The sequence below is a fragment of the Oreochromis aureus genome, linkage group 23 (assembly GCF_013358895.1).
Source record: "Oreochromis aureus strain Israel breed Guangdong linkage group 23, ZZ_aureus, whole genome shotgun sequence".
In the NCBI taxonomy this organism is placed as follows: domain Eukaryota; kingdom Metazoa; phylum Chordata; class Actinopteri; order Cichliformes; family Cichlidae; genus Oreochromis; species Oreochromis aureus.
Window position 1 is genome coordinate 6,514,839 of NC_052963.1, and position 18,240 is coordinate 6,533,078.

At 38.4% G+C, this 18,240-nt stretch overlaps 1 protein-coding gene across 2 annotated transcripts in view; it reads right to left on the reverse strand.

Moving 5' to 3' along the window:
* Positions 1-18,240, reverse strand: part of LOC116334412 (rho GTPase-activating protein 20-like) — a 41,299-nt gene that overhangs the window by 21,610 nt on the left and 1,449 nt on the right. Inside the window, exons 1-2 of one of the 2 annotated variants that reach the window (XM_031757839.2) lie at positions 7,007-7,341; positions 1,957-2,042 (exon numbers count right to left, since the gene is read on the reverse strand). The exons of the other annotated variant lie outside the window; for it this stretch is intronic. Coding sequence (XP_031613699.2) covers positions 1,957-2,042; positions 7,007-7,078 — 158 coding nt within the window. The 5' untranslated portion in view covers positions 7,079-7,341. Of the gene's footprint in view, positions 1-1,956; positions 2,043-7,006; positions 7,342-18,240 lie in introns of those variants that run through there. 2 annotated transcript variants of the gene reach the window in all.

Consider the following 18,240-nt stretch of genomic DNA (forward strand, 5'->3'; position numbering starts at 1 on the left):
AGTTTCAGGTGTGTCGGTGTTAATAAAATGAATCACAGGGGCACCAGAGGGGGAACAATGAGACAACCCCAAAAACAGGAATGGTTTTACAGCTGGAGACCACTGACCTTTTTCCCCCTCCTCATCTTATGTGACTGTGTTTTTTTTTAACCAGTTCTGCATTTAGCTAGGTTCAGTGTCACTACTGCTACCACGAGGTAATACCTGGACCCTACAGAGGTTACACAGTTAGACCCATTAATCAGTTTCACTCAAAGCACATGTGACAGATGTGAAAGGTCCTGGAGAAGCTGTGGAGAATGTTATGCTGCCAGTAACATTGTTCAGCATGACCAGTTTGGTGGTGGTCAGTGATGGTCTGGAGAGGTGTATCTATGGAGAGATGCATGGACCTCTGCAGGCTGGGTAACGACACCCTCTCTACCATTAGGTATTAGAATGAAATCCTTGGGCCAGTGATGCTGGGTTCCTCCTAGTGTATGACAATGCCTGGCCTCATATGATAAGAGCATGCAGGGAGTTCCTGCAGGATGAAGGAATTGATACCACTGACTGGCTGCCTTGCTTGGGCTAAATCCAGTAGAACACCTCTGGGACATGATGTTTCGGTCCACCTGGAGCTGCTAGATTGCACCTCAGACTGTCCAGGAGTTCAGTGATGTCCTGGTCCAGATCTGGGAGGAGATCCTCCAGGAACATCTGTCGTCTCATTAACTCAGCTGTCAGGCATGTGCACAAGCACATGGGACACACAAACTACTGAGTATCATTTTGAGTTGCTGCAATGAAATTCTGGCAAAAACAGATTAGCCTGCCACTTCTTTTTTCATTTTGATTATCAGAGTTTTCTTTGAATTTCCACCAAACGATCTGCCATCCTTTCATTTCTAACACATTTCCCAGTCCACATGTCCAGCGTGATTCCCCCCCCCCCGACATCTGATGTGTTCTTTTATTTTTTTGTGCAGTATATATGTGGATTAAAGAAAAACCAAAATAATCCTTGACAAAGAACAGTTCAAAGAAAACATTAAAAGCCCAAAATTACCATGACATTTATGCCTTTGATTAGTGTATTTAACCATCCACAAGTGGTGAATTTGTTGGATTTAGACAAAATCACAGTGAAACTGGGAAACATGCTAAGAAGGTGTGAACCAGCTACTATTAGGTTTTAATGGTCACCACTGTTGAACTTGAGACCACTTTAAAGTGAAGGAATTTGAAAAGTGAGTCACATCAGTGTGATTCAGATTTGATTGACTTTACAGGACATATAATACAAACCGCTCAAAACTAAGGAATAAATAAAGTCTACAGTCTGAGGAGTCACTGCCGAGCCCCACCCTCTGCGGGAGCTTTTTAACAAGGTTTTCTTCTTCACTTTCCCAGTGCATATGTTCAAAGACAGAAGCTATTAATAGACACCTGATCCTCTGATAAGTATGGCAACAGGAGGATTAGCTATCCTAACAGATCCAACACCTCACTCAGGGCGTGTGTGTGTGTGCACGTGCGTGAGAGTGTGGCTTCAGAGTTTCGTCAGTGGCCTGAGCTACAAGACCTGCAAGAGGGCTTCTGAGAGGGTTGTATGTGACTCACTCACCCTACTTTGGAGACACTAAATCTATCTCTGCTCAAAGACTTTCAACCTCAAGTGTTTCAGATGGCCAGTGTCTTTACTGTTCTTTGTCAAAAGGTGTCTACAAAGGTTTAAAAAACAAGGCTAACAACTAAATTGCATTAGTATAATTTTAGACTTCTTATATTTAATTTACAATTAAATCTGTTAACTATCAAGTCAGGTGGTTGTTGCTTTAAATCACAAACACTGTGACATACAGGTGCTGCATAATTAAGATCATTTGGTGGCTACAGTAACTTCAAGCAGCTTTATAGTGAAAAGTAAATGAAACATAGATACCAGAGTCAGCCTGACTATGTCTTTTACAGTACCTGGAGAGAGTCTTGGACCTGGTTAGAGCCTTGGTGATGACCAGAGATGGGGCGGACTGACGCCGGTAACTCTGAGACTTTGTGCGCTAAAAAAAAGCAAAAGAGAAAGATGGCTGATGAAGTGGGAGGAAAACATTGCTAATATTAAAATTGCATTATTAATGCAAAGCTACAAAACTTGATACGCAATATTTTTTCACATTTTTACTGTGACATTCATACCATATGGCAGTGGTTCCCAAAGTGTGGGGCCCGCCCCCTAGGGGGGGCGCAGAGCTATTGCAGGGGGGGCGCGGCATGAAAAGGGGAAAAAAAACAAAAACAAAAACAACGCTTGGACACTGCTAGCACGGGGCGCCCACACAAACGCAAAGCAGGAGATGAAGCATCGCTGAATATGTTTCCAAACCAACTTCATTCTAAGCCAAAGACTAGAAAATATGGTGAAGCATATCTTCCTTTGGCTTCACCTGCACAAGTGCTGAGGTAGGTCTCCTGCAGAATTAGTTTTCCCTGCATCGGGAGCAGCGCTGGGCTGTTCAAATCACGGACAAACAGTATCCCACAGTTGTTTATGTTTTTGAACCCATTTTGTAGAGGTTTTTGAAAAATGTATTGATAGCAATGTTGAACATTATTACACAGGAAAAAAACAACTACATGTAAAAAATAATTACACCGTGATGCCTCTGCCTTTCTAAATGCAGGGACAGTAATGGCCTGTATATGTAAGCCTGTAAAACCTGAAGATAGTCAGATTAACAGTAACAGTATTTTGTCTCTATCTGCCATTCTGCAATTAATCTCATGTAAACAATAACGTGGCGCACAGTGTGACGTGAAAAAGGCACATACCTTTGATATTGCGTGACGAACTCTGTATTCCTTGTCCACACGTAAACGCAAAAAAAAGGAGTTTTAAAAAATCTCCGTTCTCGGTGATTCGATACGCCGTTTACATGTGCCCGAAACAGCTGCGCGTTCAAAAATACCCGTGTAGGTGCGGACTGAGCGTAAAAGAGTTGGTAGTTTATTTTCTTACTACCTGTAATTTATTGCAGATTATTTGTATTTGCTTAATTGTTTAATAAATGTTTGAGGTGTGAAATAAACCGCAATGGAGCAAAATATGGGTGGTGTGGTTGAAGGATGTGTTTGTGCGTGTGCGTGCGCGCGTGCACGCGCGGGGGTGGGGGGGCGCGAACATTTTTCTTGTTAAACAAGGGGGGCCCAGCAAAAAAAGTTTGGGAACCACTGCCATATGGCATCCATCAAAGATAAATTTGTTAATCAAAATTATGATTGTGTATGGTATATGGAGCTTTGGTGTTTCTGATTGGCTGGTAAGAGAATCAGAGCTCACAAGAAATGAGAATGGTAAAAAAAAAATAGCAATGGTGGAAAAAGTATCTTAAGAACAATTGCGACGTTGTCTGCCACAAAAAAGAGACATGCTTGTCAGCCTCGATAATCTACCTAAATAATGTCATTTAAAGTCTCGGTTTAGTACTGCAACTCACACAATATTTGACCACTTGAGTGCTTATTGAGAGTTGGACTTGATGCTTATGTGATGTTTACACTCTCCTCATTTGTTATGCAAGTGTCCGACTGTTCAACACATTCATCACAGCATCAGGGCTGACTATGGCCTCCAAAAGGACAGGGACAGCAGAACTGAAGCAAGAAGCTTAAAACACAGAGGAATGCCAGAGCATTTCACAGGCCGTACTAATGTCAGTACTCAGCAGCCTCTGTTTGTTTTTGCCATGACAGTTCTGACCTTTCTCACATGTTAGTAAAAACCCAGTGTGTAGAAAAACGACATTTTTCATGCTACCTTCCTACTTTCACTTGCTTGGCACCATGTTGATATCCTGTTTTTCTTTACAGGATCTGATTACCCAGGTTTCCCACATAAGGATAATTAAAGTTTCATTGAATCTAATTGTAGAAGGATTTGTTAGCATGAAGCAGGGCTACAAACAAACATTACACAACTACAGTTCTTTCACTGGGTGTCAGAATACCACACTGACTAACACAATCAGCTAATACATTGATCAGTGGTTTTTGGACTGGTTAAGTGGGTTAAGGTAGTCTTTTGTTTTGTGTAGTTATTACATGTAAGTCATAGATGTGTGAAAAGTGTGAAAGCACATTTTAAAGATAACAAGCTCTTAATTGTGCTAGCAGTTCCATCATTCTGTCTACTGCTAATGTCAGCAGGCTAAGAGGTTACAGTGGTTACACTGACCATAATTAGCTCGTCATTAGTGGTATTTATCATGTATGAAACTTTTCATATACATACATAAATGTGTCTCAGAAACGACTGTGAGCAGCATATTTAGCTAAAAGTGCAGTCAGGTTGCATTTTGGTGACTGTGAAAATTTTAAAGAATGGTGCAACTGTGTTAACTGCAATAACTTTTGGGGATAACGCCGCTAAATTAGCCTAACATCAATATTGGCTTTTTGAGTCATTGGCTTATTTCAAATAAGAAGACATCTATCAGTAGTAGTCGCATGTTCTTCTGTTGTGGTGCATTAATGTGTCTCTACATGTTTGAAGAAAGTGTACTTATTAGTTTAGCAGTTAATTTATAATGGTTTGTTTCCCTGACAATCAAAGGCAACGTGCCAGCAGATTAGCTTACTAGCTATAGTGCAAGCTTGGTCATGTGACCTTTCCTGGCAGGTTGTAGCAATCCCTTGCGAAGCTTGACAGTGCAGCTATGCATGATCCCCAGGGATTCATCCTCTGGGGACCACGAAATATGATTTCGTGTTAATTCATGATGTCACTCTGTCCAAACACTAACCTTAAAATTCTAAATGTGGGAAAACCTCAGTTCGTCTTCATCCTACATCCACCATGCACGTCCACACATTTTTCTCAATGTAATAACATTGATTTAGCTAGGTCACAGGCTGCTGAAACATTCCTTGCACTCCAGTTACAATATTACAATGTTACCTTTCAGTCCTAAAAATACACTAATGTTAGTTTCCGTGGAGATGTGGGTTTACTGTGAGAAACAGCAACTATAAAACCCCCAAATTTGTCTAATATTATTGACTGTATGAAAACAAGAAGTAGCCTAAAGAGGAAAGGCAATTATAAAAAGAGTTTAAAAAATTAACTGTAGTGATGATGAACTCACTAGTGTAACAGGACAATTGCTCATGCAGCTTTCTGCCCTTTCCACCAGGATTTATAGTATTTACACGAACCGTTTTACATATACCGACACTGTGTTTCTGCATTTTTGACTCAGCACATTCATCAAGCTGAAGCTGATGTGTAACAGTTATCACTAAACCAAGGACAGAGCGCTGGTTGTGCAGTGAAGGAAGAATTTGTACATAACCACGACTTTTTACAGCTACTGCAGAGAAGAATCACCGGGAAAAATTACGTTCAATGAATGGAACAATATGTATACCTGTAATAATTAACAGCTATTTTCATTACTGATCTAATTAACTGATAGGTTATTTTTAGTGGTCACAGTAATGCTCTCACAAAGACAACCATAATATTATGTAATTGTGGTTCATTGAACACAACAGTCTGATATTTGATGGGTAACAGTTTAATTATTTCCACTTTTCTGTCTTCTCCTCACTTCAGTATGCTATAAAGGATTAAAAAAGCTTTAAATAAATGAAGTGATGTTTGGTGTGTTACAGGGCAGTGTGCCTAAGGAAATAGCTCTGAAAAAAGGAGAACACTATATTTGGTGTGTGTATAATATCATCATTATTAACTTTTAAAAATGTGTTAATCTGTGATATGAATTCTCCGCCGTCTGCCTTTTGTCTTATTTTCTGCTAGTAAACTTCCACTCATTTATTGGATAATTACCACCACAAAGAGTCACAAAGTAGTGACACTCTGAGTCTAACTGTCAGCGGGATAGTTTTAGACCATCAGCTTATGAAATACAAAGTGGCATAACAAACACTATAAAACAGTCAAATTCTGTCTGCATGATATAAAGCTGCAATTCTTCACAGTTTTTATCTTTAAAAACTAAAACAAACAAACAATTGATGCTTTTTACTCCGACATAAACTTGAATGACTAGCTGATGATCAGAATAGATTAGCTGTGGACTGACAGCTACTGTTTCCAATGCAGAAGACACTGCATTTAGAAATGGTTTTGGTACACAGAGAATAGTTAATACCAGTAAAACTGACACGCATGCTTTGACTAAACAGCCTGGGGAATTGATGATAATCGATAACAAGAAAACCCTTTAAATCTGATTATTGTTTGAACAAATGTATGAAGTAGTTGGCCTGCACAAAGAGTAAATGTGAAGTGTATACAAGACACAACATTTGAACACCTCTTTAACTCATATGCACCATTTAAATGCCACAATTATCTAAACAAATATGACATTTTAAGTGTTTATTTTGTCAACAAGGCCATGACTAAAATTTACGTCTATAAATCTATTCATTCTATAAGTTCATGTATTAATGTCTGCATTAAGAAGTTATGCATTAAAGAGTTTTGATTACTTAATAAGTAAAATAAATACATTAAAATAAGTTAAAAAGTTAATTTACTCTTCTTATGACCCATGAGATAAAAAGAAAATTACAATCAGAAAAGGGGCAGAATATCTTGAGATGATGTATTAATGACATAACAGGCTACCAACGTTAATAATCAGTAGGTTATTAAAACAGTTTGATGACACACTTTGTTTAGATCAGTGTTTTACTGGAGCTTGAAGACACTCATTAGTTTACAACCTTGATTTATTTTTAATCCTATAAGTTGACTTCCTGTAGAACTGCAAAACTATCACTGTCAAAATTTCCCAAAAGCTGCTTCGGCTCTTTGAACACCTGTGACTCTGATCTAACCTCTCAGCCGACACACTCATTCATAAAGTGAGCAGGCTGTCCCTCTCCACACGACGTAATTAGACGGAAATTAACTAGAAGGAAGCCTGTCTTTACTTTCAAAAGGGCAGAACTGTCTGCTAATGTGAGTGAAATCGTAGACTCTTACGCGCAAACGTACCCGTTTGTGTTCCTGCAGCGCGCCGCCTCGGCTGAGGCTGTCCTGTTGCTGCTGTGGAGACATGTTGTCCATCCAGCCTCCAGACGCTCTCCGGCTCACTGTCCAGCTGTCCTCGGGTGATGCAGGGGTGAAAGAAATCCCATTAATAACCTCCGACTCCGGAAGATACGAACCATTTCACCACAAGCTAAAAACTTGTTTGCGATTAGATCGCGTGAAGGAAAAACTACACGAAGGAAATTTAATATTAAAAAAAGAAACAAAGAAGGAAAAAACGTCGGGAAGAAAACAAGCTCAGGTTTCGTCTATCTCTTTGCCATCAACGAATAGCCGTGCTCATGCGCCTCCTGTCTAGATTATCAGTTGCTGTGCCACTTCTTAAGGCGTCTTTACGCATAGAACGGAGGCGGCGCCATAACGCTGCAAAAAATAGGTCCACCTATTTTTAACCAAACTGTTCCATTCACTCAGCGAACAATCAGATTTACCCTAAAACAAACAATGCTACAGGTAAGATAAGCTGTTTGCTTAGGGGATCAGCTTGTTTCGAGAATTCTACAGGAATTCAGCAAGTGGGCCAATGAAGTTTCATTACTCAAGCAAACAGCATTAGAAAAAAGTCCCGTTATCTTAACTACTGTCAGCTCGTTACTGTGTGCTGAATGAGATCTCTATAAATGAGTTTATGTGTTAGATTGGACTCTTGTTAAATCAAGTGACATAATTACCTCATTATCTAATCTTAAGTTAAATCAAAGTGTAACAGTCTGAAGACCTAACGTGCATCTTTTTAGAAATATCCAAAACCCATTCAGTGACACCTTTGTAAGGCCAAAATGTTAAACTTTTACGCATATCCCAATCTTGAGATGCCATTTTTTTATAATCCTAGTTGTTAAAAACATTGGTTATCAGTCATCACCTCATTTGTTGTTATGAATATGAGATAAATTGCTTTTGTTGAAATGTCCTGACAACTAAACTTATATAAAAACATGAAAACAGGAGGATACTCAGGCACATTTGGGAGCTTTTCCATGTTGACCATTGATCCCACTTTTTGTCAGTCATATGGAAAAGAAGGTTTTCACAGGACCCTTTAATAACTTGAAGTAATAATTTTCAGTGTGACTTTATCAGTCTCTCACTTCATTATGGGGTCACATCAAATGTCACATGACTATAGCTAGTTAGCTAATTTTGGTCCACTGTTGTGTACAACATTGCTTCAGTTCACTGAGGTTTGTGGACATTTGTTTATACATAACTCTCTTAAGGTCTTGCCGCAGGATTTCAATAGGGTTGAGGTCAGAACTTTGCATCATTTTAACACCTTGATACTTTTATTTTTTAGCCATTCTGTTATAGATTTCTTCTATTTCATGACCCAATTTCATATTTGACTCTAAAATACTTTGGTTTACAGAGGAGTTCATGGTTGACTCAAATACCACAAGGTGCCCAAGACCTGTGGCTGCAAAACAACCCCAAATCCTCCCACCAAACATGGTGCTGTGCATCATTCCCAAACATCTCCACTTTAGTGCAGTCGGTCAAAAAGACATTGTTCCAGAATTGTTAAAGTTTGTTCAGACTTTGCTGTCATGTTCTTTTTAGAAAGAAGAGGCTTTCTCCTGGCAACCCTTCCAAACAAGCCAGAAGTGTTCAGTCTTTTCCTGGTTGTATTGTGAAAATCGAACTTTAACATCAGCAGTTTAACAGCAACAGTTCATCATTTCTGATGTTTTTCATCCTTGCTTTTGTGTTAGGAGGCATCTGAATGCTGCAGCCCTATAAACTGCCAAAGCCTCTGCTTGTTTCGAGGTGCACACACTTGATGATGAATTAATCAAGGGTGTACTAAGTTTTTCACAAGACTACATTTTTTCCCCACATGAATCTAAATACAAGTAAATCATAATTTAACAGTTTGTATTGTTTTTGAATATCAATGTACATCTATAGATACTTTTTTTCTCCTTAAATCATCTAAACTAAAAAGTGTTTAGGACTTTAGACTAACTTATTTGCTTCCATTTCTTACAGTAATAGTTCTGCTCTCAACTGGATAAGAGGCAATTTTGTAATGTCTCCTTTAACCAACATCAGAAAAGTGGCTGAAATAACATTCTTAAAAATATATCTTTATCCTAACTTCCAATCAAAACTGAAAAGTAGAGGTTAACACTGAGTCGATAACGCTATTGTTTTTTATTTAGATTTTTTTTTTTTTTTGCAAATGGGTTTAAACGCTTATCCAAGTACTACTACTTTGTTTTCACATTTTACAATTCGTCAATAGTTAAGAAAATTTAATTTTGTCCACACTGGGGGAAAATGAGAATTTTAAGTAATGTCAAATTACAATTTAAGTAGAAAAACATGAAATTGAATTTGCCTGTGAGAGCTGCGACAGGCCAGCAGGTAGAAATTTATTTTCAAACCCCAGATTAGTCTACCAATGTTCCTGTTATCAAGTCTTTCATAGTAGGAAACATAGCATACAACACTTCATTTTCATTTATTTTAAATCCCACTTAAACTGAAAGAAGTGTTCATCAGATTGTGGATATGTGTTGGGCTTGGTACAGGAGTGGAAAACGCAACAGCAAGTAGAATTTCACAAGAAACAAACTTGGATAAGAGTACGAAACAATACACTTAATTCTGCTCAACAGGTGTTTTTCTTTCCCTCTTTATCCCTTTAATCCTTTGGCGACCTCTCCGTTTTGTCTTTGGACCATTTCCTGCAGGTCAGGAACCATTGCTTCAGGGTCATTTAAGTATGTTAAGAAATTTGCATGCAAGAACAACGGGGGCCACTTCAGAACATTCGTGCAGCATGTTTCACAGTAATTGTTAAGGCTTTGGAAAGAAGTGTATCGCAAAGTATTTGAAAGTAACTCCAGTTTCAAATAAAATGAACATTTGCCACATTAACAGATGTTATTTAAATCCAACAGACATATGGGTTATCAGAACAGTGTGAGTGTGACACTCACCTTCAGGCTCTCCATTCGGCTGAAGACATTATTAGATTCCTGCGTCTCGGTGAAACAGTCACGAATAGTACCGACTGTAATCTAGGCCACAAGGTTGTAATGTAGTATATTCAGGGCTTAAAGATTATGATTTGCCTTCAATTGAACTCCACATAAACATGTAATCTTGCATTCATAATGCAGTGTATAAGACCATAATAAAGGTTATTGTGGCTCAAGTTGTTTTAATCTCAGAGTGCTTGTTGGAAACAGAGCAGGGAGTTAATTCAACGTGGCACGTAGTCAAAAGGAAAAATTACTATTAGCCCAAAAATTGGTTGTCCTTCTAGAACCAGAAGTGGGCCACAAACTGGGCTAAAGAAGAACTAGGCCACAGACGAACAGAGACTAGGAGTATTCATTCCCCAAATTGGCCACGATCAGCCCCATTAAAACTGGATCACTTCAATGATTACCTTCCGTCATGTTGATAATGAGCAGCCTTGGGCATGGCGAAGAAAAGCAACATGCCCCTCCTTGGCGGTTCCCAACCTTTCTGCTACAAACACACTTTTTCCACCCTCAAAGCATCAACCAGCTCTGACTGTGTCAAAGATGTACTCATATTTTACTGCAAGTCTGCCAGACCTGAGCAAGACTGGGGAAAAAAGCCTTTTGGTAAACTGAAAAATGACGATCAGTAATAAATAACTGTATCATTTTAGGAACCATGTGTCAGATGTGATAACTAATAAGTTCTGAATAGGCATTGAGTAATACATGTTGAAGTCACAAACAAGCTATTATTACATGCCAGGACTCGTGCTTGTGCTGACAGCTAAAGATAAAGAACTTTCTTTCTTTTTTTTTTAACTACATTTGAATTTTCATGTTGATCCACTACAAACATCATTTTGAAAAAGTTGGGGCACTGTGTAAAATGTGAATAAAACTAGACTGCAATGACTTGCAAATATCATAAACCTATTTTTAAATCCACAATAGACCATAAACAACCAGTCCTACCACTCATCATCCTAGTGCACACACATATGGTGTCAATTTCAAAATCCTACGTCATTTTGTTTTCAAATAATAGCATTCACTTCTTCTGAACTTCAGGCCGAGATGACTGACATTCAAACTCATCCTATGGTATCAATTAAGCTACCAATGAAGCTCCTACGTGGCATCATTCTTGAGTTATCGCATTCACAAACTGAGGTGTCCATGCTGTCCAGTGGGGTGATGACAACACCTCCCATCGGCCTTTTAACAGTTGAGGGGTGAAAATGTATTTTGAATTTGGTGGCAGATCACATCTCAGTAAAGTTGGGATAGTTATAGTTACCACTGTGTAGCATCTCCCATCGTCTTACTAACATAATCAAAACCTCTAAAAAACAAAACTATCATAAGCATTTGTTGCTCTAAAACCTGTATATACGTTTCAGCACTGATGGCGCCTTTCCAGATGTGGTATGTGCGACTTCCAGCAGAGATGATGGCATTTGAACTTGGTGCTTATGACAAGCTATGTTGTATTTCTCCTCTCCTGTCCAGAAGATGCAGCAACCATGTATTCCATAAAAAAATTCCAAATTTTCATGAGCACAGGAGAAATATTATTCTCAGTACTATTGAATTTGTAGGGGCTTTTTTTCTCTTTTTTTTGCAGATTGCTAAACTTCTGCCCATCGTAATTAATTAGTTGCAAAAATGTTCCAGAAGAGTTTTCTTTTCAGTATCATTTACTTTACCAGCCTTTTCTTGCCCAGTCTCAACTCAGAGGCGTGTTGCCGCCACCTAATTTAACTATATGATGACTGCTATATGTGCAATTCTTCTTCTGACGAAGTTGTATTTTTGTATTTTCCTACTCAGTTGTATATAGTATTTGTATTTCCATTTTATTCTATTGTATATATATTATTCTATTCTATTGTATATGGTATTTTATTTTTTATTGTATTGTATTTTATTGCTTTCCAGTATTTTCTAATTTCTGCTACATAACTTTGCACTTTACTGTAACAAAACAAATTTCCCACCTGTGGGACTAATAATAAAGGTCATCTTATATATATGTATTCTTGTTCAAAAGAAAATTTTCTAAGTATTGGTTACTTTTTAAGCCTTCCTGTCTTAAAAATTAGTTTAAAACATTCAGAAATTGACTAAAAGTATAAACAAAATATGAAAAACAGCGATTACAATTCTGTAACCAAAATGTCCTTTGTTGAAGAGATAGTACTTAAAATTGAACTCTGGCTGGGCAGTGAGTCAAAGTACCACTTATTCTTTTATTTATTTGTTTGCCTGTCCTGTTTGGCAGTGTAGCAGTGAGAATTGTTGTCTGAAGGCCAAACAAAAAGCCCAACAGATTTATTTTCCCAAGTGCACCATTACGGCTTTTGCTATACTGGTCCACTTGATAGTCGTAGTTTATTAGAATTTTATTAGGATTTTTTCTTTTTTCTTTTGAGTTATTAGAATCATAACAGACAGGACTGGACAAAAACACTGTTTGACCACCTGCTGAAAAAAAAAAAAAAAAGCAAAGAAAACAACACAGCAGGGAAACCACAGCAACAACCTATATATGCACAAGTAGCAGTAAATAATAAATATTAAATGTTAAAGATCAGTATAAAGAATTGATGATACATGACATGTTTAGAGGCAGCAGCCAATCCAGACAGTGTGAACACCTGTGTGTGTGAGCGTGCTTGTGTTCATAAGGTTTCTCCAGTTAAGTATTTAATAGTAGGTACATGGAGCCACAGCCACAGGATGGAGGAGCCCAGGATTGGTCCTGGGGAACACCCCAGGACCAATCCTGGTATCCCCACCCACCCAAAAAAGCAGAGGAGTGCCCTGGACGGGGGCCCGACAGAGTCAGGGAGGCCAGGCTACGCCGAGCAGCCGCCAGATGTGAGCCACTACACACCCAAGCACCCAACCCCGGACACAGAGAACCATGCCAGTGAGTGGTGGCAGCAGCCACTGGCAGGGAGTGTGGTGGAGGGAAATGGGCATCCAAACAAGGAGATGTTCTAAGAGAGGTGGAATCTAAGACCCGACCGGGCACATAGACAAACAGGCACAAAGTACCAGTTATTTATGCAGACAAGTCATTAAAGACGCACTGTTACAAGGGCAGCCAGTAAAAGGCACAGCCTCTTATAGAAACTGGATAGTCATAAAGAAACATGTTGTTCTTTTAACAAAAAGTTAAAAGAAGAGCAGCACACCTGCTGAGAAAATACTCCCTGGTAGTTAGACATTTAATGACAAAAAGTGGCTGTAAACCCCAGGGTAATCCTTCCTGCTGTATCAAGAATAAAACAAAAAGACTATTATTAAAAACTCAGATTTTATACAGCTGAGGTCATATTGCTACTGTGACACAGAAAAAATAAAGAGTACTAAATGATGACTGTGTAGAAACAGAAGGTGAGAAATCAGAGTCATCAACAGCACTGTGGTTTTACAAATCTTTTTTATTTACAGTAAATCATTTAGTACCTATGGGAGTAGAAATTCAAATTCATTTGTTTTACTATAACAAGTTGACCAACTGATATGAAACACCTTTCATATCTAAAGTCTTTTATAACTACACAATGCTGGCTTCATCTAAATCATAATTGAATGGAAAAACTATTAATGACTTATGACTAAGACTAACAAGACTAAAAAAAAGTGGTTTGGAAACAAGAAGTACTCAAAGCACAAACCTCAGCTAAGGCAGCATTTACTTTTAAGGGAACAGAATTGTAATTACTGTGTTTTCCTTGTTCTTTTTAAACATACTTTAAGAAGACTGCACAACTAAGTGCAGGTTTTTGCTATTTTCTCTGTTGAAACTAGAGATGGCACGATACCACTTTTTTATGTCCGATACCGATACCGATATCATAAATTTGGATATCTGCCGATACCGATATGAATCCGATATAGTGTGTTTTTTAATCAATAAAACAGTTTTTTTAATATCTTGCTGCATTTTGTATAAGTTCATACTCAAGTTTAAATAAACAACAACACTAAAGCTATTCTGTTATACCTGTATGTAAAAAATACACTGCACCCAAAATATTTCATAGTTCAGCAACACTGATCAATCTAATAAACTTAAACCTGCTCCATCCTCCCTATTCTGGTATTTTAAAGAGTACTTAGCAGAAATATTAAGCAACCTAACTAATAGGGTTGCAAACTCCCAGCAAAAAAAAAATAGGGAACCACCCCCCACCCTCCACCTCATGATGCTTAATCAATGTAATCAACTTTAATTTGATGCAGGGTGAAAAAAAATGCACAGAAACAAATTATTTTTCAAGAATAATTAAATAGATTCAACATCTTTCTTCAACAGAATTGCAGAATTCACAGACGGTACCTTCCCAAAGGAAAAAGTACTATAGCTTACTAGGGTATATTAGACTTAACAGTTACTATATACAGTAATGGACTTCTATACATTTTACATCAGATTAAAACTTTGGGTGTAAGATTCAGATAATTATTTATTAAAAGCTAGATATTTTAAATGAGAATAAGAAAGAAAAGTATGTCTTTGTGCCCCCTTTTCCCTGTTAATGCCCTATCGGCCCCCCTGGCTGCACTTTGCTAGATCCGCCCCTGCACAGTTACCAGCCGTCAGCTACGTAGAAAAGGATCCTGGTGTAGAAAGTAATATTAAATACATTCTAACAACAGCTTATCAAGCTTAAACGTGCTGCTGTTGTTCAGCCGCTGGTTTCCTCTTTCTGGCACGAAGTGGGCCAAAAACAAAGAAGAGAGACGGACTCGCGACAGAAAAGCCGATCAGCTGATCATTGATCAGTTTCACGATTGAAGTAGCAGCAGCAGAGGGAGAGAGAGAGGCAGTTGCTCCATATATCGGTTGTTAAGCTTAACATGGGAACGCTTTACAAACATTCAGAGATGAACTTACACACTTGCTTTACTTCTCTCTGGGATAACTTCCTCGGAGATGAAATGCTGGTTTGGTAGCAAGGCTACAAATACACACAGCTGCTCTATCACATGACGCATACTCAGTGGCGGTCCTAGCCTGTTTGGCGCCCTGGGCGAAACACCCTCTGGCGCCCCCCCCCCACACACACACACACACACACACACAAAACATGTTAAGGATTTAACATAAAACTGTTGTCCACACACACATATGAAGAGAGAGAGAGAGTATGCATAGTATGCAAACGGCTACCAAACAGCCATCATAATTCGTCATACAATGAGAACAGGACAAATCAACAATTGACAATGACTAATTAATATTAAAATCTGTAACATAATGTATTGTTTGGAGTTTAGTCTGTTACTGTTACTATTTTTACCATTTCTTCTTGGGGCAACTGTAACCCACATTATTTCCTTAGGGATTAATAAAGTATTCTGATTCTGATTGTTTCAGGATGACCTGCCATTATCCAATGACACATCTGGTTACCTGCATCTTTTGCTCGTTTCTCCTCCGCTTCTTTTCTCTTTTTTCTAAACTGAGCACCTGATGGCTTTGAACTTTTCTTGTCCATCTTCCATTCGTTTAATTTTGCACTCCAGTATGAACACCCATCCCTCAACCAGAGGATCACCACAACATAACCTAATAGACCTACACCTTAGTTCACAGATTAACTTTGTCTAGGGTGTATTTCTGGGATTTCACACAACCCAGGATTCAAATCATGAATACATAATGGGCTTAGATTTACAACATTATGAATGAAATGTGCTCTATTTGAAGCAGCAGGTCTCCCTCCCTTTCGACGGGTTATGTGTGAGACTTTAAATCATCAAACTGTAAATTATAAATTTTAAATTGTTATTGATCCCTTTACCCCGAGTCCTAAAGTGTATATTTATTTTCTTACTCTACTATATATATTGTTTGTTTACTTGCACTGCTGTAACTGGAGCCTCGTCGTCTCGTCTCTCTATATACTGGACTGTATGTAGCGGAGGTGACAATAAAGTTTACTTTGACTTCAGCAGCGCGCAGGCGCTTCGAGGGCTCTCGCGCTCAGTTTTCGTGTATAGCATTTCGAAAAAAACATCGGTGCAAATTATAAGTCTGTATCATAATGTCCGGTGTTTTCGTGTTTGTTGTTTTGTTTTTATTTTGTTTTATTTTGCGAGTTGGTTATTAGATGCTGCTCCAGCCGGTCAGAGAATCCCCGCCGCCCGCCCTCTCCTCCCTGTGCATAAGCAGCAGGCGCACCTCATAAACGGAGGGCGCCCTTACTCCCAGCAAATGGGCGATAGAAAACCGATTGGTGTCTATGACATTCCCAATATGCGCTGGCTGCCGTCGGGCAGCATGAGTACTGAACATTTATTTATTTATTTACTTTTTTTTTTTTTTGCCGATGCCCGTGATGCCGCCCCCCATCACGATGCCGCCCCGGGCAACCGCCCGTGTCGCCCGTATCTAAAACCGCTACTGCGCATACTGCTGCAACGTGCTACGGTTATGAGCCGAGTTACACCGTGTTGCAAGTTTTGTGAGGTGTTTTTTTTTTTATATTTAATGGATCGGATTACATTTTTTATTTTTCGCCGATATCCGATCCAGTAATTTAGGTCAGTATCGGACCGATACCGATACGTAATATCGGATCGGTCCATCTCTAGTTGAAACCCATTTTAATATACTTCCCATCATTTTTTGCATATTTATTTTTTGTTTTAAGCAAAATTCATTTAGTAATACATATCAGTGAAAAAAGTTTGTGATCACGTGTTTATTTAAAACAAAAATCTGGAACATTTTACATGTTTTCAAATTCTTATGTATTCAAACAGTTATAACCTGTAACTGTAATATACTTAAAGGCATAATGTAATTATCAATGATACTCAAAGTCTCCCAGGCCAACATGTTTTTGTCAGTCTGAAAACCTACAATCATTTTAAAAAGCTGTATGTAACATTAGTATCACTTTGTCCTTCAGATCAATCTATTGACATTCAAAGAGAGGTCAGAGGTCAAATGCGACATGATATTTTAAATCTTTTTCCTCTAGTTCTATATGTTGACAATAATCACAGTTAAGTTATATTAAGTTATAATGTTTTTCGGTCATTTTTGACCAATAAATCATGAAGTTGATGTCCAAGATCTTTGTGGATGTAACCCAAATCTTTGTGGAGTGTTATCATTTTACGATGTCACAGCTCTGTCTCGATTTATCAAATAGAAATCTTTAAACTATACACAGACAGGTTTACCTGTTGCTTGGCTGGATCACAGGAATCAGTGCAGGATCTGTAAGACATGACAAATACAGGAAATAAAGCAATTGTTTTCCAAGACTGAAAGCATGACTAAGGACAACTCTGAAACTTTAAAGTTGTAAAACATAAGTGCGAAGTGTAATGCAATCGATAGTGGGCAGAAACGATGTATTTTCACTCAGTCTGGAGTAATGTGGATGTGAAGCCAGAGAGTAAATAAATAAAGCCAAAGCTACCTCAAAACTGATGGTTTTGGACCAACTGAGAAGTCGACTGATTTTTGTTCTCAACAAAACTTCCACTGGAATCAAACAGGAATGTGTGCATCAATTTACGTGGACATGTGCTACACTAGCAGTTATGAAGAGGATGGAAGGATTGACTGTTAAGAAGTTTGCTGTCTACAGGTCCAACTTATCTTTGTTAAGAATCGAGGTGTGGTCAATTTCAGCTCAAAGGTTTGACTTCGAAAAGCAAATGGTCTTTAGCAAGTAAGAAGTAAGAGTTGGTGCTGCCGCCCAGTTACTACAGGACAATTGGTTCTCATTCACACACAAGCACTGTTGTGAATACAGAAAACCAAACGGGTCAAAAAGCCAGTGCTCAGTAGCAAATTTGGTTGTCACGTCAACTGGCACTGAAAATTTGTCTTCTCAACTTGAACATTGTCTTTTAAAAGAAAAATACAAAATAACCCATTACTAGACTATGGGACGATCTCTTATCTGGTAGCAAATATCAGTACATAAAAACGTGAAATAAGTTGTGAAATCATCATCTCACTATGATAAGATGAGCAAAGACTCACTCTTGATGCTCTGAGACATCAGTTGGACCAAATCCTAAACATCTCAAATCATACAATTTAGGTAAGGGCAATCAACTATACAAATTATACAAAAAACAAAACAAACAAAAAAAAACCCCGCATGCTGATGGATCAGTCGTGTGACCTGCATTTGAGCAGGTGCCCACAACACAGGG